At 56.0% G+C, this 23,656-nt stretch overlaps 1 protein-coding gene across 1 annotated transcript in view; it reads right to left on the bottom strand.

The window, feature by feature from the left end:
• Positions 1-15,633: 15,633 nt before the first annotated feature.
• Positions 15,634-23,656, bottom strand: part of Umodl1 (uromodulin like 1) — a 33,266-nt gene continuing 25,243 nt past the window's right edge. The window contains exons 15-21 of the mRNA XM_042687206.1: positions 22,944-23,263; positions 20,375-20,520; positions 19,871-20,107; positions 19,566-19,725; positions 17,743-17,827; positions 16,364-16,577; positions 15,634-15,648 (exon numbers count right to left, since the gene is read on the bottom strand). Coding sequence (XP_042543140.1) covers positions 16,396-16,577; positions 17,743-17,827; positions 19,566-19,725; positions 19,871-20,107; positions 20,375-20,520; positions 22,944-23,263 — 1,130 coding nt within the window. The 3' untranslated portion in view covers positions 15,634-15,648; positions 16,364-16,395. The remainder of the gene's footprint in view (positions 15,649-16,363; positions 16,578-17,742; positions 17,828-19,565; positions 19,726-19,870; positions 20,108-20,374; positions 20,521-22,943; positions 23,264-23,656) is intronic.

Genomic DNA, 23,656 nt, shown 5'->3' with positions numbered 1-23,656 from the left:
ACCACAGCCGTCACACTGCTGTCAACCTCACAGAGAACCACAGCCGTCACACTGCTGTCAACCTCACACAGAGAACCACAGCCGTCACACTGCTGTCAACTTCACAGACAACCACACCCGTCACACTGCTGTCAACCTCACACAAAGAACCACAGCCGTCACACTGCTGTCAACCTCACACAGAACCACAGCCGTCACACTGCTGTCAACCTCACACAGAACCACAGCCGTCACACTGCTGCGAACCTCACACAGAACCACAGCCGTCACACTGCTGTCAACCTCACACAGAACCAAAGCCATCACACTGCTGTCAACCTCACACAGAACCACAGCCGTCACACTGCTGTCAACCTCACAGAGAACCACAGCCATCACACTGCTGTCAACTTCACAGAGAACCACAGCAGTCACATTGCTGTCAACCTCACAGAGAGAACCACAGCCGTCACACTGCGGTGAACCTTACAGACAACCACAGCCGTCACATTGCTGTCAACCTCACAGAGAAGAACCACAGCCGTCACACTACTGTCAACCTCACAGAGAGAACCACAGCCGTCACACTGCTGTCAGCCTCACAGACAACCAGAGCCGTCACACTGCTGTCAACCTCACAGACAACCACAACCGTCACACTGCTGTCAACCTCACAGAGAAGAACCACAGCCGTCACACTGCTGTCAACCTCACAGACATCCACAGCCGTCACACTGCTGTCAACCTCACAGAGAACCACAGCGGTCACACTGCTGTCAACCTCACAAAGAACCACAGCCGTCACACTGCTGTCAAACTCACACAGAACCACAGCCGTCACACTGCTGTCAACCTCACAGAGAAGAAGCACAGGGGTCACACTGCTGTCAACCTCACACAGAGAAGAACCACAGGTGTCACACTGCTGTCAACCTAACAGAGAACCACAGCCGTCACACTGCTGTCAACCTCACACAGAGAACTACAGCCGTCACACTGCTGTCAACTTCAAAGACAACCACAGCCGTCACACTGCTGTCAACCTCACACAAAGAACCACAGCCATCACACTGCTGCCAACCTCACACAGAACCACAGCCGTCACACTGCTGTCAACCTCACACAGAACCACAGCCGTCACACTGCTGTCAACCTCACAGAGAACCACAGCGGTCACACTGCTGTCAACCTCACAAAGAACCACAGCCGTCACACTGCTGTCAAACTCACACAGAACCACAGCCGTCACACTGCTGTCAACCTCACAGAGAAGAAGCACAGGGGTCACACTGCTGTCAACCTCACACAGAGAAGAACCACAGCCGTCACACTGCTGTCAACCTAACAGAGAACCACAGCCGTCACACTGCTGTCAACCTCACACAGAGAACTACAGCCGTCACACTGCTGTCAACTTCAAAGACAACCACAGCCGTCACACTGCTGTCAACCTCACACAAAGAACCACAGCCATCACACTGCTGCCAACCTCACATAGAACCACAGCCGTCACACTGCTGTCAACCTCACACAGAACCACAGCCGACACACTGCTGTCAACCTCACAGAGAACCACAGCCATCACACTGATGTCCACCTCACAGAGAACCACATCCGTGACACTGCTGTCAACCTCACAGAGAGAACCACAGCCGTCACACTGCTGTGAACCTTACAGACAACCACAGCCGTCACACTGCTGTCAACCTCACAGAGAAGAACCACAGCCGTCACACTGCTGAAAACCTCACACAGAACCACAGCCGTCACACTGCTGTCAACCTCACACAGAACCACAGCCGTCACACTGCTGTCAACTTCACAGAGAGAACCACAGCCGTCACACTGCTGTCAGCCTCACAGAGAACCACAGCCGTCACACTGCTGTCAACCTCACAGACAACCACAGCCGTCACACTGCTGTCAACCTCACACAGAACCACAGACGTCACACTGCTGTCAACCTCACACAGAACCACAGCCCTCACACTGCTGTCAACCTCACACAGAACCACAGCCGTCACACTGCTGTCAACCTCACAGAGATCCACAGCAGTCACAGTGCTGTCAACCTCACAGAGAAGAACCACAGCCGTGACACTGCTGTCAACCTCACAGAGAACCACAGCCGTCACACTGCTGTCAACCTCACAGAGAAGAACCACAGCCGTCACACTGCTGTCAACCTCACAGAGAACCACAGCCGTCACACTTCTGTCAACCTCACAAAGAGAGCCACAGCCGTCACACTGCTGTCAACCTCACACAGAGAGCCACAGCCATCACACTGCTGTCAACCTCACAAAGAGAGCCACAGCTGTCACACTGCTGTCAACCTCACAGAGAACCACAGCCGTCACACTGCTGTGAACATCACAGACAACCACAGCCGTCACACTGCTGTCAACCTCACACAGAACCACAGACGTCACACTGCTGTCAACCTCACACAGAACCACAGCCCTCACACTGCTGTCAACCTCACACAGAACCACAGCCGTCACACTGCTGTCAACCTCACAGAGATCCACAGCAGTCACAGTGCTGTCAACCTCACAGAGAAGAACCACAGCCATCACACTGCTGTCAACCTCACACAGAGAGCCACAGCCATCACACTGCTGTCAACCTCACACAGCGAGCCACAGCCGTCACACTGCTGTCAACCTCACACAGAACCTCAGCTGTCACACTGCTGTCAACCTCACACAGAACCACAGCCCTCACACTGCTGTCAATCTCACAGAGAAGAACCACCGCCGTCTCACTGCTGTCAACCTCACAGAGAACCACAGCCGTCACACTGCTGTAAACCTCACACAGAGAACCAAAGCCATCAAACTGCTGTCAACCTCACAGACAACCACAGCCGTCACAGTGCTGTCAACCTCACACAGAACCACAGCTGTCACACTGCTGTCAACCTAACAGAGAACCACAGCCGTCACACTGCTGTCAACCTCACACAGAGAACTACAGCCGTCACACTGCTGTCAACTTCAAAGACAACCACAGCCGTCACACTGCTGTCAACCTCACACAAAGAACCACAGCCATCACACTGCTGCCAACCTCACACAGAACCACAGCCGTCACACTGCTGTCAACCTCACACAGAACCACAGCCGTCACACTGCTGTCAACCTCACAGAGAACCACAGCGGTCACACTGCTGTCAACCTCACAAAGAACCACAGCCATCACACTGCTGTCAAACTCACACAGAACCACAGCCGTCACACTGCTGTCAACCTCACAGAGAAGAAGCACAGGGGTCACACTGCTGTCAACCTCACACAGAGAAGAACCACAGCCATCACACTGCTGTCAACCTAACAGAGAACCACAGCCGTCACACTGCTGTCAACCTCACACAGAGAACTACAGCCGTCACACTGCTGTCAACTTCAAAGACAACCACAGCCGTCACACTGCTGTCAACCTCACACAAAGAACCACAGCCATCACACTGCTGCCAACCTCACATAGAACCACAGCCGTCACACTGCTGTCAACCTCACACAGAACCACAGCCGTCACACTGCTGTCAACCTCACAGAGAACCACAGCCATCACACTGATGTCCACCTCACAGAGAACCACATCCGTGACACTGCTGTCAACCTCACAGAGAGAACCACAGCCGTCACACTGCTGTCAACCTCACACAGAACCACAGCCGTCACACTGCTGTCAACTTCACAGAGAGAACCACAGCCGTCACACTGCTGTCAGCCTCACAGAGAACCACAGCCGTCACACTGCTGTCAACCTCACAGACAACCACAGCCGTCACACTGCTGTGAACCTCACAGACAACCACAGCCGTCACACTGCTGTCAACCTCACACAGAACCACAGACGTCACACTGCTGTCAACCTCACACAGAACCACAGCCCTCACACTGCTGTCAACCTCACACAGAACCACAGCCGTCACACTGCTGTCAACCTCACAGAGATCCACAGCAGTCACAGTGCTGTCAACCTCACAGAGAAGAACCACAGCCGTCACACTGCTGTCAACCTCACAGAGAACCACAGCCGTCACACTGCTGTCAACCTCACAGAGAAGAACCACAGCCGTCACACTGCTGTCAACCTCACAGAGAACCACAGCCGTCACACTTCTGTCAACCTCACAAAGAGAGCCACAGCCGTCACACTACTGTCAACCTCACACAGAGAGCCACAGCCATCACACTGCTGTCAACCTCACAAAGAGAGCCACAGCCGTCACACTGCTGTCAACCTCACAGAGAACCACAGCCGTCACACTGCTGTGAACATCACAGACAACCACAGCCGTCACACTGCTGTCAACCTCACACAGAACCACAGACGTCACACTGCTGTCAACCTCACACAGAACCACAGCCCTCACACTGCTGTCAACCTCACACAGAACCACAGCCGTCACACTGCTGTCAACCTCACAGAGATCCACAGCAGTCACAGTGCTGTCAACCTCACAGAGAAGAACCACAGCCGTCACACTGCTGTCAACCTCACAGAGAACCACAGCCGTCACACTGCTGTCAACCTCACAGAGAAGAACCACAGCCGTCACACTGCTGTCAACCTCACAGAGAACCACAGCCGTCACACTTCTGTCAACCTCACAAAGAGAGCCACAGCCGTCACACTGCTGTCAACCTCACACAGAACCACAGCCGTCACACTGCTGTCAACCTCACACAGAACCTCAGCTGTCACACTGCTGTCAACCTCACACAGAACCACAGCCCTCACACTGCTGTCAATCTCACAGAGAAGAACCACCGCCGTCTCACTGCTGTCAACCTCACAGAGAACCACAGCCGTCACACTGCTGTAAACCTCACACAGAGAACCAAAGCCATTAAACTGCTGTCAACCTCACAGACAACCACAGCCGTCACACTGCTGTCAACCTCACACAGAACCACAGCTGTCACACTGCTGTCAACCTCACAGAGAGGAACCACAGCCGTCACACTGCTGTCAACCTCACACAGACAACGACAGCCGTCACACTACTGTCAACCACACAAAGAGAGCCACAGCCGTCACACTGCTGTCAACCTCACACAGAGAGCCACAGCCATCACACTGCTGTCAACTTCACACAGAACCACAGCTGTCACACTGCTGTCAACCTCACAGAGAATAACCACAGCCGTCACACTGCTGTCAACCTCACAGAGAAGAACCACAGCCGTCACACTGCAGTTAAACTCACACAGAACCACAGCCATCACACTGCTGTCAACCTCACACACAACCACAGCCGTCACACTGCTGTCAACCCCACACAGAGCCACAGCCGTCACACTGCTGTCAACCTCACACAGAACCACAGCCATCACACTGCTGTCAACCTCACACAGAACCACAGCCGTCACACTGCTGTCAACCTTACACAGAGAACCACAGACGTCACACTGCTGTCAACCTCACAGAGAACCACAGCCGTCACACTGCTGTCAACCTCACAGAGAACCACAGCCGTCACACTGCTCTCAACCTGACACAGAACCACAGCTGTCACACTGCTGTCAACCTCACAGAGAACCACAGCCGTCACACTGCTGTCAACCTCACACAGAACCACAGCCGTCACACTGCTGTCAACCTCACAGAGAGGAACCACCCCCGTCACACTGCTGTCAACCTCACACACCACCACAGCCGTCTCACTGCTGTCAACCTCACACAGAACCACAGCCGTCACACTGCTGTCAACCTCACACAGAACCACAGGAATCACACTGCTGTCAACCTCACAGAGAACCACAGCCGTCACACTGCTGTCAACCTCACACAGAACCACAGCCGTCACACTGCTATCAACCTCACAGAGAACCACAGCCGTCACACTGCTGTCAACCTCACAGAGAACCACAGCCGTCACACTGCTGTCAACCTCACAGAGAGCCACAGCCGTCACAGTTCTGTCAACCTCACAGACAACCACAGCCGTCACACTGCTGCCAACCTCACAGACAACCACAGCCGTCACACTGCTGCCAACCTCACAGTCAACCACAGCCGTCACACTGCTGTCAACCTCACAGAGAACCACAGCCGTCACACTGCTGTCAACCTCACAGACAACCACAACCGTCACACTGCTGTCAAACTCACAGACAACCAGAGCCATCACACTGCTGTCAACCTCACAGAGAAGAACCACAGCCGTCACACTGCTGTCAACCTCACAGACAACCACAGCCGTCACACTGCTGTCAACCTGAGAGACAACCACGGCCGTCACACTGCTGTCAACCTCACACAGAACCACAGCCGTCACACTGCTGTCAACCTTACACAGAGAACCACAGACGTCACACTGCTGTCAACCTCACAGAGAACCACAGCCGTCACACTGCTGTCAACCTCACAGAGAACCACAGCCGTCACACTGCTGTCAACCTCACAGAGAACCACAGCCGTCACACTGCTGTCAACCTCACACAGAACCACACCCATCACACTGCTGTCAACCTCACACAGAGAACCACAGCCGTCACAATGCTGTCAACCTCACAGACAACCACAGCCATCACACTGCTGTCAAACTCACACTGAGAACCACAGCCATCACACTGCTGTCAACCTCACAGAGAAGAACCACAGCCGTCACAGTGCTGTCAACCTCACACAGAACCACAGCTGTCACACTGCTGTCAACCTCACACAGAACCACAGCCATCACACTGCTGTTAACCTCACACAGAGGAAACAAAGCCGTCACACTGCTGTCAACCTCACAGAGAACCACAGCCGTCACACTGCTGTCAACCTCACACAGAGAACCAAAGCCGTCACACTGCTGTCAACCTCACACAGAACCACAGCCCTCACACTGCTGTTAACCTCACACAGAGGAAACAAAGCCGTCACACTGCTGTCAACCTCACAGAGAACCACAGCCATCACACTGCTGTCAACCTCACACAGAACCACAGCCGTCACACTGCTTTCAACCTCACAGAGAACCACAGCCGTCACACTGCTGTCAACCTTACAGACAAGAAGCACAGGCGTCATACTGATGTCAACCTGACACAGAGAAGAACCACAGCCGTCACACTGCTGTCAACCTCACACAGAGAAGAACCACAGCCGTCACACTGCTGTCAACCTCACACAGAGAACCACAGCCGTCACACTGCTGTCAAACTCACAGACAACCACAGCCGTCACACTGCTGTCAACCTCACACAGAGAACCACAGCCGTCACACTGCTGTCAAACTCACAGACAACCACAGCCGTCACACTGCTGTCAACCTCACACAGAGAACCACAGATGTCACAGTGCTGCCAACCTCACACAGAACCACAGCCGTCACACTGCTGTCAACCTCACACAGAACCACAGCCGTCACACTGCTGTCAACCTCACACAGAACCACAGCCATCAAACTGCTGTCAACCTCACAGAGAACCACAGCCATCACACTGCTGTCAACCTCACAGAGAACCACAGCCGTCATACTGCTGTCAACCTCACAAAGAGAACCACAGCCGTCACAGTGCTGTCAACCTCACAGAGAAGAACCACAGCCGTCACACTGCTGTCAACCTCACAGAGAACCACAGCCGACACACTGCTGTCAACCTCACAGACAAAAACAGCCATCACACTGCTGTCAATCTCACACAGAGAACCACAGCCGTCACATTGCTGTCAATCTCACAGAGAACCACAGCCATCACACTGCTGTCAACCTCACAGAGAACCACAGCCGTCACACTGCTGTCAAACTCACAGAAAACCACAGCGGTCACACTGCTTTCAAACTCACACAGAACCACAGCCGTCACACTGCTGTCAACCTCACAGAGAACCACAGCCGTCACACTGCTGTCAATCTCACAGAGAACCACAGCCATCACGCTGCTGTCAACCTCACAGAGAGAACCAAAGCCGTCACACTGCTGTCAACCTCACAGAGAACCACAGCCGTCACACTGCTGTCAACCTCACGCAGAACCACATCCGTCAAATTGCTGTCAACCTCACACAGACCCACAGCCGTCACACTGCTGTCAACCTCACAGAGAACCACAGCCGTCACATTGCTGTCAACCTCACACAGAACCACAGCCGTCACACTGCTTTCAACCTCACAGAGAACCACAGCCGTCACAGTGCTGTCAACCTCACAGAGAAGAAGGACAGCTGTCACACTTCTGTCAACCTCACAGAGAACAATAGCCGTCACACTGATGCCAACCTCAAACAGAACCACAGCCATCACGCTGCTGTCTACCTCACAGACAACCACAGCCGTCACAATGCTGTCAAACTCACAGACAACCAGACCCATCACACTGCTGTCAACCTCACAGAGAAGAACCACAGCCGTCACACTGCTGTCAACCTCACAGACAACCACAGCCATCACACTGCTGCCAACCTCACAGACAACCACAGCCGTCACACTGCTGCCAACCTCACAGTCAACCACAGCCGTCACACTGCTGTCAACCTCACAGAGAACCACAGCCGTCACACTGCTGTCAACCTCACAGACAACCACAACCGTCACACTGCTGTCAAACTCACAGACAACCAGAGCCATCACACTGCTGTCAACCTCACAGAGAAGAACCACAGCCGTCACACTGCTGTCAACCTCACAGACAACCACAGCCGTCACACTGCTGTCAACCTGAGAGACAACCACGGCCGTCACACTGCTGTCAACCTCACACAGAACCACAGCCGACACTCTGCTGTCAACCTCACACAGAACCACAGCCGTCACACTGCTGTCAACCTTACACAGAGAACCACAGATGTCACACTGCTGTCAACCTCACAGAGAACCACAGCCGTCACACTGCTGTCAACCTCACAGAGAGAACCACAGCCGTCACACTGCTGTCAACCTCACAGAGAACCACAGCCGTCACACTGCTGTCAACCTCACACAGAACCACACCCATCACACTGCTGTCAACCTCACACAGAGAACCACAGGCGTCACAATGCTGTCAACCTCACAGACAACCACAGCCATCACACTGCTGTCAAACTCACAGTGAGAACCACAGCCATCACACTGCTGTCAACCTCAAAGACAAGAACCACAGCCGTCACAGTGCTGTCAACCTGAGAGACAACCACGGCCGTCAAACTGCTGTCAACCTCACACAGAACCACAGCCGACACTCTGCTGTCAACCTCACACAGAACCACAGCCGTCACACTGCTGTCAACCTTACACAGAGAACCACAGACGTCACACTGCTGTCAACCTCACAGAGAACCACAGCCGTCACACTGCTGTCAACCTCACAGAGAGAACCACAGCCGTCACACTGCTGTCAACCTCACAGAGAACCACAGCCGTCACACTGCTGTCAACCTCACACAGAACCACACCCATCACACTGCTGTCAACCTCACACAGAGAACCACAGCCGTCACAATGCTGTCAACCTCACAGACAACCACAGCCATCACACTGCTGTCAAACTCACACTGAGAACCACAGCCATCACACTGCTGTCAACCTCACAGAGAAGAACCACAGCCGTCACAGTGCTGTCAACCTCACACAGAACCACAGCTGTCACACTGCTGTCAACCTCACACAGAACCACAGCCATCACACTGCTGTTAACCTCACACAGAGGAAACAAAGCCGTCACACTGCTGTCAACCTCACAGAGAACCACAGCCGTCACACTGCTGTCAACCTCACACAGAGAACCACAGCCATCACAATGCTGTCAACCTCACACAGTGGACCACAGCCGTCACACTGCTGTCAACCTCACACCGCACCACTGCCGTCACATTGCTGTCTACCTCACACAGAGAACCACATTCGTGACACTGCTCTCAACCTCACACAGAACCACAGCCGTCACACTGCTGTCAACCTCACACAGAGAACCACAGCCATCACACTGCTGTCAACCTCACAGACAACCGCAGCCGTCACAGTGCTGTCGACCTCACACACAACCACAGCCATCACACTGCTTTCAACCTCACACAGAACCACAGTCGTCACACTGCTGTCAACCTCACACAGAACCACAGCCGTCACACTGCTGTCAACCTCACAGAGAACCACAGCCGTCACAGTGCTGTCAACCTCACAGAGAAGAACCACAGCCGTCACACTGCTGTCAACCTCACAGAGAACCACAGCCAACACACTGCTGTCAACCTCACAGACAAAAACAGCCATCACACTGCTGTCAACCTCACACAGAGAACCACAGCCGTCACATTGCTGTCAATCTCACAGAGAACCACAGCCGTCACACTGCTGTCAACCTCACAGAGAACCACAGCCAACACACTGCTGTCAACCTCACAGACAAAAACAGCCATCACACTGCTGTCAACCTCACACAGAGAACCACAGCCGTCACACTGCTGTCAACCTCACAGAGAACCACAGCCGTCACACTGCTGTCAAACTCACAGAAAACCACAGCGGTCACACTGCTTTCAAACTCACACAGAACCACAGCCGTCACACTGCTGTCAACCTCACACAGAACCACAGCCGTCACACTGCTGTCAATCTCACAGAGAACCACAGCCATCACGCTGCTGTCAACCTCACAGAGAGAACCACAGCCGTCACACTGCTGTCAACCTCACAGAGAACCACAGCCGTCACACTGCTGTCAACCTCACGCAGAACCACAGCCGTCAAATTGCTGTCAAACTCACACAGACCCACCGCCGTCACACTGCTGTCCACCTCACACAGAGAACCACAGCCGTCACATTGCTGTCAACCTCACACAGAACCACAGCCGTCACACTGCTTTCAACCTCACAGAGAACCACAGCCGTCACACTTCTGTCAACCTCACAGAGAATAGCCGTCACACTGATGCCAACCTCAAACAGAACCACAGCCATCACGCTGCTGTCTACCTCACAGACAACCACAGCCGTCACACTGCTGTCAAACTCACAGACAACCAGACCCATCACACTGCTGTCAACCTCACAGAGAAGAACCACAGCCATCACACTGCTGTCAACCTCACAGACAACCACAGCCGTCACACTGCTGTCAACCTCACAGACAACCACGGCCGTCACACTGCTGTCAACCTCACAGACAACCACGGCCGTCACACTGCTGTCAACCTCACACAGAACCAAAGCCGACACTCTGCTGTCAACCTCACACAGAACCACAGCCGTCACACTGCTGTCAACCTTACACAGAAAACCACAGACGTCACACTGCTGTCAACCTCACAGAGAACCACAGCCGTCACACTGCTGTCAACCTCACAGAGAACCACAGCCGTCACACTGCTCTCAACCTCACAGAGAACCACAGCCGTCACACTGCTGTCAACCTCACAGAGAACCACAGCCGTCACACTGCTGTCAACCTCACACAGAACCACAGCCGTCACACTGCTGTCAACCTCACACACCACCACAGCCGTCTCACTGCTGTCAACCTCACACAGAACCACAGCCGTCACACTGCTGTCAACCTCACACAGAACCACAGCCGTCACACTGCTGTCAACCTCACACAGAACCACAGGAATCACACTGCTGTCAACCTCACACAGAACCACAGCCGTCACACTGCTGTCAACTTCACACAGAACCACAGCCGTCACACTGCTGTCAACCTCACAGACAACCACAGCCATCACACTGCTGTCAAATTCACACTGAGAACCACAGCCATCACACTGCTGTCAACCTCACAGAGAAGAACCACAGCCGTCACACTGCTGTCAACCTCACAGAGAACCACAGCTGTCACACTGCTGTCAACCTCACACAGAACCACAGCCGTCACGCTGCTGTCAACCTCACAGAGAGAACCACAGCCGTCACGCTGCTGTCAACCTCACAGAGAGAACCACAGCCGTCACACTGCTATCAACCTCACAGACAACCACAGCCGTCACACTGCTGTCAACCTGAGAGACAACCACAGCCGTCACACTGCTGCCAACCTCACAGTCAACCACAGCCGTCACACTGCTGTCAACCTCACAGAGAACCACAGCCGTCACAATGCTCTCAACCTCACAGACAACCACAACCGTCACACTGCTGTCAAACTCACAGACAACCAGAGCCATCACACTGCTGTCAACCTCACAGAGAAAAACCACAGCCGTCACACTGCTGTCAACCTCACAGACAACCACAGCCGTCACACTGCTGTCAACCTCACAGACAACCACAGCCGACACTCTGCTGTCAACCTCACACAGAACCACAGCCGTCACACTGCTGTCAACCTCACACAGAACCACAGCCGTCACACTGCTGTCACCCTCACACAGAGAACCACAGCCGTCACAATGCTGTCAACCTCACAGACAACCACAGCCATCACACTGCTGTCAAATTCACACTGAGAACCACAGCCATCACACTGCTGTCAACCTCACAGAGAAGAACCACAGCCGTCACACTGCTGTCAACCTCACAGAGAACCACAGCTGTCACACTGCTGTCAACCTCACACAGAACCACAGCCGTCACGCTGCTGTCAACCTCACAGAGAGAACCACAGCCGTCACACTGCTGTCAACCTCACAGACAACCACAGCCGTCACAATGCCGTCAACCTCACAGACAACCACAGCCGTCACACTGCTATCAACCTCACAGACAACCACAGCCGTCACACTGCTGTCAACCTCACACAGAACAACAGCCATCACACTGCTGTCAACCTCACACAGAGAACCACAGCCGTCACACTGCTGTCAACCTCACACAGAGAACCACAGCCGTCACACTGCTGTCAACCTCACAGAGAACCACAGGAGTCACATTGCTGTCAACCTCACAGAGAAGAACCACAGCCGTCACACTTCTGTCAACCTCACAGAGAACCACAGCCATCACACTGCTGTCAAGGTCACACAGAGAACCACAGCTGTCACACTGCTGTCAACCTCACAGCCAACCACAGCCGTCACACAGCTGTCAACCTCACACAGAACCACAGACGTCACACTGCTGTCAACCTCACACAGAACCACAGCCGTCACACTGCTGTCAACCTCACACAGAACCACAGCCGTCACACTGCTGTCAACCTCACAGACAACCACAGCCGTCACACTGCTGTCAACCTCACAGAGAAGAAGCACAGCCGTCACACTGCTGTCAACCTCACACAGAACCACAGCCGTCACACTGCTTTCAACCTCACACAGAACCACAGCCGTCACACTGCTGTCAACCTCACAGACAACCACAGCCGTCACAATGCCGTCAACCTCACAGACAACCACAGCCGTCACACTGCTATCAACCTCACAGACAACCACAGCCGTCACACTGCTGTCAACCTCACACAGAACAACAGCCATCACACTGCTGTCAACCTCACACAGAGAACCACAGCCGTCACACTGCTGTCAACCTCACACAGAGAACCACAGCCGTCACACTGCTGTCAACCTCACAGAGAACCACAGGAGTCACACTGCTGTCAACCTCACAGAGAAGAACCACAGCCGTCACACTTCTGTCAACCTCACAGAGAACCACAGCCATCACACTGCTGTCAAGGTCACACAGAGAACCACAGCTGTCACACTGCTGTCAACCTCACAGCCAACCACAGCCGTCACACAGCTGTCAACCTCACACAGAACCACAGACGTCACACTGCTGTCAACCTCACACAGAACCACAGCCGTCACACTGCTGTCAACCTCACACAGAACCACAGCCGTCACACTGCTGTCAACCTCACAGACAACCACAGCCGTCACACTGCTGTCAACCTCACAGAGAAGAAGCACAGCCGTCACACTGCTGTCAACCTCACACAGAACCACAGCCGTCACACTGCTTTCAACCTCACACAGAACCACAGCCGTCACACTGCTGTCAACCTCACAGACAACCACAGCCGTCACAATGCCGTCAACCTCACAGACAACCACAGCCGTCACACTGCTATCAACCTCACAGACAACCACAGCCGTCACACTGCTGTCAACCTCACACAGAACAACAGCCATCACACTGCTGTCAACCTCACACAGAGAACCACAGCCGTCACACTGCTGTCAACCTCACACAGAGAACCACAGCCGTCACACTGCTGTCAACCTCACAGAGAACCACAGGAGTCACACTGCTGTCAACCTCACAGAGAAGAACCACAGCCGTCACACTTCTGTCAACCTCACAGAGAACCACAGCCATCACACTGCTGTCAACCTCACACAGAGAACCACAGCTGTCACACTGCTGTCAACCTCACAGCCAACCACAGCCGTCACACAGCTGTCAACCTCACACAGAACCACAGACGTCACACTGCTGTCAACCTCACACAGAACCACAGCCGTCACACTGCTGTCAACCTCACACAGAACCACAGCCGTCACACTGCTGTCAACCTCACAGACAACCACAGCCGTCACACTGCTGTCAACCTCACAGAGAAGAAGCACAGCCGTCACACTGCTGTCAACCTCACACAGAACCACAGCCGTCACACTGCTTTCAACCTCACAGAGAAGAAGTGCAGGCGTCACACTGCTGCCAACCTCACAGAGAAGAAGCGCAGGCATGGCACTCTTGTGTCATACGCTATTTATTGTTCAATGTCAGTTATCCAAACCTGCTACTTATTGTCATTCTTACTCTAAGAACATCCCATAAACCAAAATACTCCTTTTCCTCAAGATTTTATAGGAATGATGTCAAGTACTTTAATAAAAGTTAATCTCATGAATTACAAACTAAGACACTGTTGCAATTCTAACTTCATCAAGGGAAAATATACTTTCAGGTGTTAGCCCTCTAGTCAATTCTAATTTGCATGAAATGACGTATATCACAGTATCTGCTCCTGTGGTATAGCAGAGGACATTGCAGAGCACGGCACTGTGTTTCTCATTAACTCGGGTGATGATGTTCAGCTTGTAGCCCCTCCCCCGCCCGTGTGGTTTCTCTGGTTGCCATGCGCAAATCACACCTTCCTTGAAGTGAGATTATGTGAAAGGTGGCTATGACCGTGCCGGGAACCCGGAAGAGAGGTGCACACGTGTGTGTCCTGTGGTTTCACTTCTCAGGAAGATCTCCATATAATAGCGTTGTGTTTGAGTCAGTAGGAAAGTCAGATTGCACTAAATATATCTTTAGCAGAGGATGTGTGTGTGAATGAGTGTGTGAGTGTGTGTGTGTGTGTGTGCACGCACACCAGTACTGAGGCTTCAACTCAGTACTTGAACTGTCCCTTTGCTTTATTTCTTAAGGCTGGTGCTCTACCACCTGAGCCACACTTCTACTGCTGGCTGTTGGGTGGCTGATAGGAGACAAGCGTCTCCCAGCCTTTCCTGCCTGGAGAAGCAGCCTTCTGAGTATCCAGGGTCACGGGTGTGAGCCTCCGGCACCTGGCTAGCAATAGACTTGTCAGAGATCTGCTCCAGAAGCCATGTGGCGCCTTTGGAGATGTGTACTGGGACTGTGGAGGGGAGGGGCTGCGCAGCCAGAGGGCAGCTGTACAGCAGGGTCAGGAGCACGGGGTCCCGCGCCCGCGCCAGCAGCCGCCACCTGCCGGGCGATCTGGGCCTGCGGGATGGAGGCCTCCGGGAGGGAGGTGGCAGAGGCTGCCCGGCCCTGAGCGCACCGTGTACCATGGAGTCGTGTCGATCCGCTGAAAATCGAGCTTTGGCTTGCTGTGACCTGCATGGGGGAGGGGAGTGGGTCAGGCTGCGCGGGAGGCAGGAGAAGGCCCCAGATCCTTCGTGTGCAAGCACTCCACACGCAGGCTTGCCTGAGCACAGACCACGGCAGTCTAAAACTGCCCGTGCCCTGTGCACGTGCGGACACACTAACACTCCTGAGCAGGACAGCACAGCTACACACCAAGCATTCACCACACACCAGGTGTTCCCGCCGGGCACAGGTGGTGTGGCACAGCGGAAGACAGGACTCCACACACGCAGAGACTGCACACAGCAGGAGTAGACTGTCTCCAGCCCCTGCGACCCAGTATCCCCCCACATCTTAAAGCACAGCCCCCACACAGGCCTGTGAGGGGCCGAGCCCTGGCTGGAATGATCTGGCACTTGAGCTTGGAGAGGCTCCTGCTTTGGCCCTCAGACCATCCCCGCCACTGCACGGAAGTTACACGCTTTCTGCCATGAATGGGGAAACTGAAGCTGCCCAGCCAGTGGGGAGGAGCGTTGGGGTTTGGGGAGCTTGCGTGGCTCCCCGTAGATCCACGGAAACCATCACTGCTGCAGGAGCCATCCACAGGCGCGCCAGCCGCACACACTTGCCCTGAGCAGGGGATCAGGTCCTACGTGCCTGGGCAGAGACGGGACCGTGGCGGGCCCAGAGCTGCCCTTGGCTGGCGTGATGGCGGCAGGCAAAGCTGGGCCGCAGACACACTCACCTCTACCCACCTCCGGCCGGCCGGCAGGATGACTATTCGTAGAACACTTGGTAGCCAAAGTTGCCCGCCTGGGCTTTGAGGTTGTAGTTGCCGGTCATTCTCTGGTAGCGTGTGATCAGGAAGGCCGCCACAGCCCCCACTACCACGAGGATGGCCCCCACGATGAGGAGGATGAGGCCGGCCCTGGGGCCCGGCTTCACACAGGGAGAGGAGCCTGCGCAGGAGAGGGCACAGGGTGTGAACCCACGGCCCCACGGCCAGCGGCACACCAGCGCTCTGGAATGAACCTCTCACACAGCGCGTTAATAAAATGTTGGCTGGAAGAAGGAGGAGGAGGAGGAGGGGGAGGAAGAGGAGGAGGAGGAGGAGGAGGAGAAGAAAAGAAGAAGAGGAAGAGGCAGAGGAGGGGGAGGAGGGGGGAGGAGGGAGAGGAGGGGGAGGAGAAAAAGAAGAGGAAGAAGAAGATGAGGAGGAAGAGGAGGAGAAAAAGAAGAGGAAGAAGAAGATGAGAAGGAGGAAGAGAAGGGGGAGGAGGAGGGGGAGGAGGAGGGGGAGGAGTGGAGGAGGAAAGTCTTATTTCTTATATCTGGCAGAAAATGGGTAGGATCTCAGTTTATTATTTTACCTAAGACTCATTAAAAGACCCAAGACTTCTGGTTTGATCTAGCTTTTGTTTTATATATGGGAACATGTCTGCAATTACAAAACTCTTTGCTTATTTTTAGTAGTCTGGGATATTTTTTAAAAATACAGAAATAAATGCTGCCCATTTCTTTGGAAGATTAATACTATGTATCAAATATAAGACTTGAAATCTCAAAAGAGAAAAAAAAAGAATGTGTTTTCCTAGTGAACTGACTTCGCAAATGCATGGAATGCGAGTGGCTGTTGGAAGTTTTGCTTTGAGGAGCACAGAAATGCTGGGCATTTGGCATATTCTGAATACAACAGCTATATTTGTGAGCACTGGCAGACACGCACATGTGTGCACGTGTGTGTGCACACAGAGAACCTGACACTGCCTGTCGCCGCGGGAGTTTCTTCTTCTCCTCTCCACTCGATGTGCTCTCTCAGGGTCAGACAACTCTAGGGGTCCCCAGGGTGAGGCTCAAAGCATCGCCTTAATCAGCCCCGCTCCGGCCTCTCTGGGCCGAGCTTTTGACCACAGAACCGCTTCGGAGGGGTCAGCCGAGAGGTACCTGCCTGGCGCTGGTGCTGGCTCTTCCCTTAGATGCTGGCTCTCGAGCAGTATTGGAGCCAGCACCTTCTACTAGGATCTAGCTAGCTCCCCATACTTGGCAGCCCACTCTTTGCAGTTTACAAAGGCTGGCGGCGTCATGGCTGAGATCTTTTCTTTGCTAGATCCATTGTGGACTCACGTTCAGACCGCATGAGGGGCCCCCAGGACATCTGGAAGACCTCAGAGTCTTCACTGTTGCTCACCGACCGGAAGTTGCGGCAGCTCTGGGTGTTCAAGGAGAGAAACTCAAAATCAGTCCTAAGGGTGCTCATGGGTTAACTCGATCCCAGGGGCGATCGCTAGCCCGGGAGACCCCTCCATCCTCTGCGAAGTCACCGGATGCTTGAGTCTAGACAGGCAAGCCGACAGAGTCTGGACAGTGGACTCCGTCTGTGTGAGACACGTCCAGGGGACAGGAGGGAGGGAGTTGGGCACAAAGAGCTGCAGAATAGAGAGCTGGCCCAGTACCCTTCTGGCCCAAGTCTGTTTTGGCCCAAAGGCCACTACGGGCACCTGCTCCTCTGAATGTCTCTCACAAAAACAGCTTCCTGGCGCAGTGCACCGAGCAACCTGCTCACTATAGACAGGTAACACTGTGTCCTCCAAAAAGACATTAGAATCCTACACCCACACCTGGGACCAAATCCTGCACCCCACCCCTGGGACCATAACCTCTTTTGGAAAGAGCTCATTCGGGCTCTAATCCACAGTGCCCAGGTCCTTATGAAAAGGCAGAAGGTGGCCACAGTGTGGAGACGCGGGGGGAGCACCCGCGAGGCCGGGGCCGAGGCCGCCGGAGGCCGATGAGGCCTCTGCTTCCAGGCTCCCTGTGGAGAGACTTAGAGTAGCTGTGGTCCCAGCAGCTCTGGAAATGCAACACTATTCTCAGTGGAGCCTGGGAGGCCTCTACCATGCACAGGGCCAGGATGAAGCCTGGCCAGAGCCCAAGAGCGGGCGGCTCCCGGGGGTGGGGGGGACAGGGCCTGGCTGCTGGCCCTCTTTCTAAGCCTGGGGACCCTGTGGACTGGGCTGCAGGTTCCAGGGTCCCCTCATGGCCGGGACGGGGTCACCTGGCCTGGCAGGAACACCTATCGTTTTGAGAAAGGGGACACCAACCAAATGAGTTGCTGTCATTCAGATTCACTGGCCTGTGTCACACCGTGGAAGGGCACAGGAGAATGCACACGCGGGAGCTGAACAAAGATGGCACTGACACAGGCGGATGGTGAGTGAAGAGCCGGCGAGCTCTGCGAGCCCTGCCCCAGGTAGCACAGAGACGCAATTGCTTCCCATTCGTGTGTGCAGCACCGAGAATAGCCTAAAACCTCAGCACTGAAGAGAGAATTTCAAGCTGGGAGATGATTCCAGCCCCCCTCCCCCCGCCTCCAGTAGGAGCGGGAAAGGAGCTGGCCTTGGATCATGTTCCACCTACATTACAAAAAAAAAAATCATCTTAACTGAGGTAATTTGTGTTCTCCTAAAAACCCTACCAGTTACCTTGGGGAGGTGATCAGGAAGAGCCGTGAGGCCGCCAGGCACAAAGCAGCCTCTAGGAGGACTTAGAAGCAGGCCACAGAGGCTCACGCCTATAATCCAAGCTACTCAGGAGGCTGAGATCTGTAGATCGAAGGTCAGAGCCAGCCTGTGCCAGGAGAGCCCAGATTCTTATCTCCAGTGAACCACCAAAACGCCAGAGATAGAGCTGTGGCTCAAGTGGTAGAGTGCTGCTAGCCTTGAGCAAAAAAGGCCAAGCTAAAGCACCAGGCCCTTCGTTCAAGTACCAGCTAAAGCAAGGACTGAGCTACTGATAGAAGTTTGGTATCAATGATACGTTGTTTAGCCATAGTCAAGTCCCAAACACCCCACTAGCCCTGCCAGAGCCCCTGGCTTCCATTGGCCAAGCGGCTTTGCCCGCTGAGCAGAAGGCCTGTGCATCAGCCTACGGTCACGCCGGACACTTACAATCTTGCACGTGGCTCCCGGGTTCTCCAGGCAGACGCGAAGCTTGCAGTGCAGGTAGACGATGGAGTTGTTGACGAAGGAGAAGATCCTCAGCTTAAACTGGGCCTTGCTCGAGTCTCCGTTCTGGATCACGCTGGTGTAGGTGTTGGGAATGGGGCAGCTGGGAAGGGGAAGTGCCGATGCCGAGTTGGAGCCGGCCCTGCAGGCGGGGCTCAGGCGCCTCCCCAAGCCTGAGACCCAGGGCCAGACCCGCCTCTGCCTGGTGTTCCAAGCGGCACGCGCCAGTGCCCGCCCGAGCCCCCTACCTATTGTTGATGAAACCGAAGGTGACCGGGTCCCTGGCGTTGCTCGAGGGGGTCGCCCAGCACTCCATCAGAACCACCCTGAGGTTGCTCTTCTGCCTGTAGAGCCCCACTTCGATCTTGACGTCATCACTGGCAGACACGCTGTAATTCTGAGGGATGGGGGAATCACCGATGAACACCTGCATCTCAGTGACGAAGTTCCCGGCACCGTGGAGGTCTTCAACGATGGTGTACACCCTGCAAGAAGGAGCAGCGTCACAGGCTTGTCTCTGCGCCCCTCCTTCCCGTTCTCCCCCCCCCCAGATGCTCCCAAGAAGCGTGCTGATCCGCTAGGGGTTCTGAGCCTCTCTAAGGTAACCTGACCGAGGACTGAGGCCTGGCCACCGTCCACATTTGTATAATCGGGCTCCAAGAGAGGGGTCAAGCAGGTGAATTCCTAACGGGTCCACAAGGAAGGTGCTGGGAGGGGCCAGGGCTGGGGAGGGGCAGCCGGGCCCCGCTCACCCCCACTGCGGCGCGTAGCCTGAGGACGCCAGCAGGTTGTTCCGGAAGGCGCAGAGGATGGGGCTCAGGATCTTGGGGTGGTGGAGGACGCCCTCTGGGGACAGGTCATTCCTCAGCGTGGTCCTCACCACAGTATCTGTCATGTTCTGAGCACACAGGGGACGCGAGTGGGCGTCTCGGCCCCAGGAGCCCTCCTCTCCCCCCCGGCCCGGCCGTGGGCTGCACTCTCGGGGTTGGGTGTTACCCCCAACGTGTGCAGAGCTTGAAGTCAAGTGGACCCCCGTGTCAGTGCCACAGACAGCACAGGAGCCGCTTCCGCCGCTGCCTGGGGCCTGTGCTCCCCAGGGAGGCAGACGCCGCCCAGCGAGCAGGCGGGCCCCGTGCTGCAGACGCCGGTCAGCCGGTCAGCCGGTCAGCCTGCGGATTCCAGCGGGGGAGATGCAGAGAAACACCGCTCCCCACTCTCCCACTGAGCCCTCCGTGCCAGCCCCCACGGAGGTACCGTCACCCTGCAGAGCACCCTGGGTGGTGGGCACCCTGGGCACAATGGGCAGACACTGACCTCGCGTGCAGGCATGAGTGTGTGAGTGTGTGTGTGTGTGTGTACGTGCACATGTGCGTGCGTGTGTTTCTAGGATTTAAACTCAGGGGTTCATGCTTGTTAGACTTGCACTCTATGCCCCATGCCTCCAGCCCTGTTTTTTTCTATCTTGGGGAGCTGCTCTCTCAGACTTTTCTGCCCAGACTCAAACCAAGACCCTTCTACGCTCAGCCTCTTAAAGAACTAGGATTACAAATATGAGTCACTGGCTCGAGCGAGGGAAGGAGGGAGAGAGAGAGAGAGGGGAAGGGGGAAAGAGGAAGGAAGGAAAGAAGGAAGGAAGAAAAGTAAAAGAAAGAAATAAAGAGAAAGAGAGAGAGAGAGAAGAAGAGTGTCTATACTAGGGCTTAAACTCAGGGCCTGGGTACCTCTAGCTTTTTTGCTCAAGGCTGGTGTTCTACCACTCAAGCCATGCCTCTACTTCCAGCTTTTTGCTTGTTAAGGAGGGACAAGAGTCTCTTGTGTTTATCTTCCCTGTCTGGCTTCAGACCATGATCCTCAGATCTCAGCCTCCTGAGTCGCCAGGGTTGCAGGCGTGAGCCACGGGTGCCCACGAGCGACTTTTGGGGACTAGAGTGGGGAAGGGAGGCTGGTGGCTTCTGCTGCCTCTTCAGACAGAAACTGCCCAAGAGCCCCGGCCTCTGAGAGGCGCCAGTCACGCTGGACGGACACCCATCTGCCAGGCACCCCAGGCCGGGTCCCCTACCCCCGCCACTCCCTCTGCCAAGTTGCCCTCTCATGCCATCTGCTTCCCAGCTGTGCCGGAGCCTGAGCCTCTCCTCCGGACGCCACTCCTCCAGGTTCCATCTGCAGCCCAGCAGTCCCAAGCGTGCCCAAGACTCCAGCCAGGGGGTCAGAAAGCCCCCCCCCCGGGGAACCTCAAGGGCTTGGGAGACCGAGCCAAGGGCATCACCTGGCCCTGGCCCCCGTGGACCCAGCTGAGCCTCAGCCCTAAATGTGCCAATGACACCTGGACCTGGGCACTAGGGAGGTCAATCAAGCCCGTCTTGTGGTGAACAGGGGACAGGTCCCATTCCCTACCTACCCCCCTCCCCCTTTTCCCTAGAAAGCCCATAGGCCCTCAGAGACAAAGACCAGGCAACCCGAGCTCCAGTCTTGCTGTGAGGAATGGCTGGCTCTCATTCAGCTTCCCTGGTGTTGGTGCCCTCCTGGCCCCAGCCGCTGGCCAGCTGTCACCCCTGCAGGTGGGATCCAGAGCCAGCCGCCCACCTGGCCGGAGCCACGTCTACACTCCTCCTGGTTAACCCTGCCAGGTGAGGGTTAACCCAGGCTGGTGAGGGGTCACCAGCCTGCTTATGGCCACACCCGCGTCCTCTCTCCTCACTCCACAGACACCTTTCTAGAATGGACCTCATTCCTGAATGGCGCCATTTCCCTGCACGAAGCTGGCAGGGTGGCAGGAGCCTGGAGCTCCCTGGCCTGGCGGAGCACCCCGCTCAGCCCCTGGGGAATGGCCCGGGGTTGGGATCTCAGCACCCAGAGTCCCACAGCAGGGTGGCCTGCTCCCTCAGGCGACAACTGTGCACCCCAATGCCTGCCACTGGCTGAACTCACGAAGGATGCCTTTTCTCCTCCCCCCTCCACTGCAAGGACAGTGCTCAGGCAGGCAGGACGCTGAGGGACGGGAGGGGGATCCACTCCTGTGACCCACAGACAACCTTCCACACCAGGCCCTGGGGCCTGAGGGGCTCAACGGACCTCAATACAGCAGCTCCCGAGGGACAGCATACAGAGCCCCTCCACGCACAGAGCGGGGGCCCTCCCTCTCCCTCCCAATCCAGGGGTACAGGCTGGACTCTGCCTTTCCTGGGGTCCCGTGTTTGGAGCCCAGGGTCCCGCCTCTCACTCCCCCTGTCAGATGTGCCCCCTCCCACCCTGGGGTCCCTCCCGATGGCTCACAGCTGCGCCCACCCCCGCCCCGCCCCGGCCTCCAGTCCCCGGCCTTACACTCTGCACCAGCGTCCCACATTCGCCCCAGCCGGCCACCAGGAACACGTGGGAGGCGTTGCTGCTGCTCGCGTTGCAGGAGGGCTGCCCCAGGTACAGGGAGGCCTCGGGGATGGACTCCTGCTGCAGGAAGCGCCTCTGCACGGCCAGGGCCACCTTCTCCACCTCACAGCTCACGTCCACCGCCTCCGTCAGCGTCAGCCGGGGGGGCCGGCCCTGGGCCGCGGAGCTGGCGCCCGGCACAGCCCCTGCCCTGGTACCCGCTGGGGGGAGAGGCTGCTCCGGACTAGGGACCTGGCTTGCACTGCCCGGAGAGGCACCTGCAGGAGGCGGAGAGACAAAGACACGGGCGGGGCTCGGGGCGGGGCTGGGGCGGGGCTGGGGTGGGGCTCGGACGGGGCTGGGGGGTGGGGCTGGGGCGGGGCTCGGGGGGCGGGGCTGGGGACGGGGCTGGGGCTGGGGCTGGGCTGGGGTGGGGCTGGGGTGGGGCTCGGGGGTGGGGCTGGGGCGGGGCTGGGGCGAGGCTGGGGCTGGACTCGGGGCGGGGCTGGGGCGGGGCCGGGGCGGGGCTCGGGGCAGGGCTCGGGGCGGGGCTGGGGCGGGGCTGGGGCCGGGGCTGGGGTGGGGCTCGGGATGGAGCTGGGGCGGGGCTGGGGGCGGGGCGGTGCGGGAGCGGGGCCCGGGGTGGGGCTCGGGGCTGGGGCGGGGCTGGG

Source organism: Dipodomys spectabilis, unplaced genomic scaffold (genome assembly GCF_019054845.1).
Source record: "Dipodomys spectabilis isolate Male_0828 unplaced genomic scaffold, ASM1905484v1 ptg000107l, whole genome shotgun sequence".
Taxonomy (NCBI): Eukaryota; Metazoa; Chordata; class Mammalia; order Rodentia; family Heteromyidae; genus Dipodomys; species Dipodomys spectabilis.
This window is presented reverse-complemented; position numbering and strand designations above follow the sequence as displayed.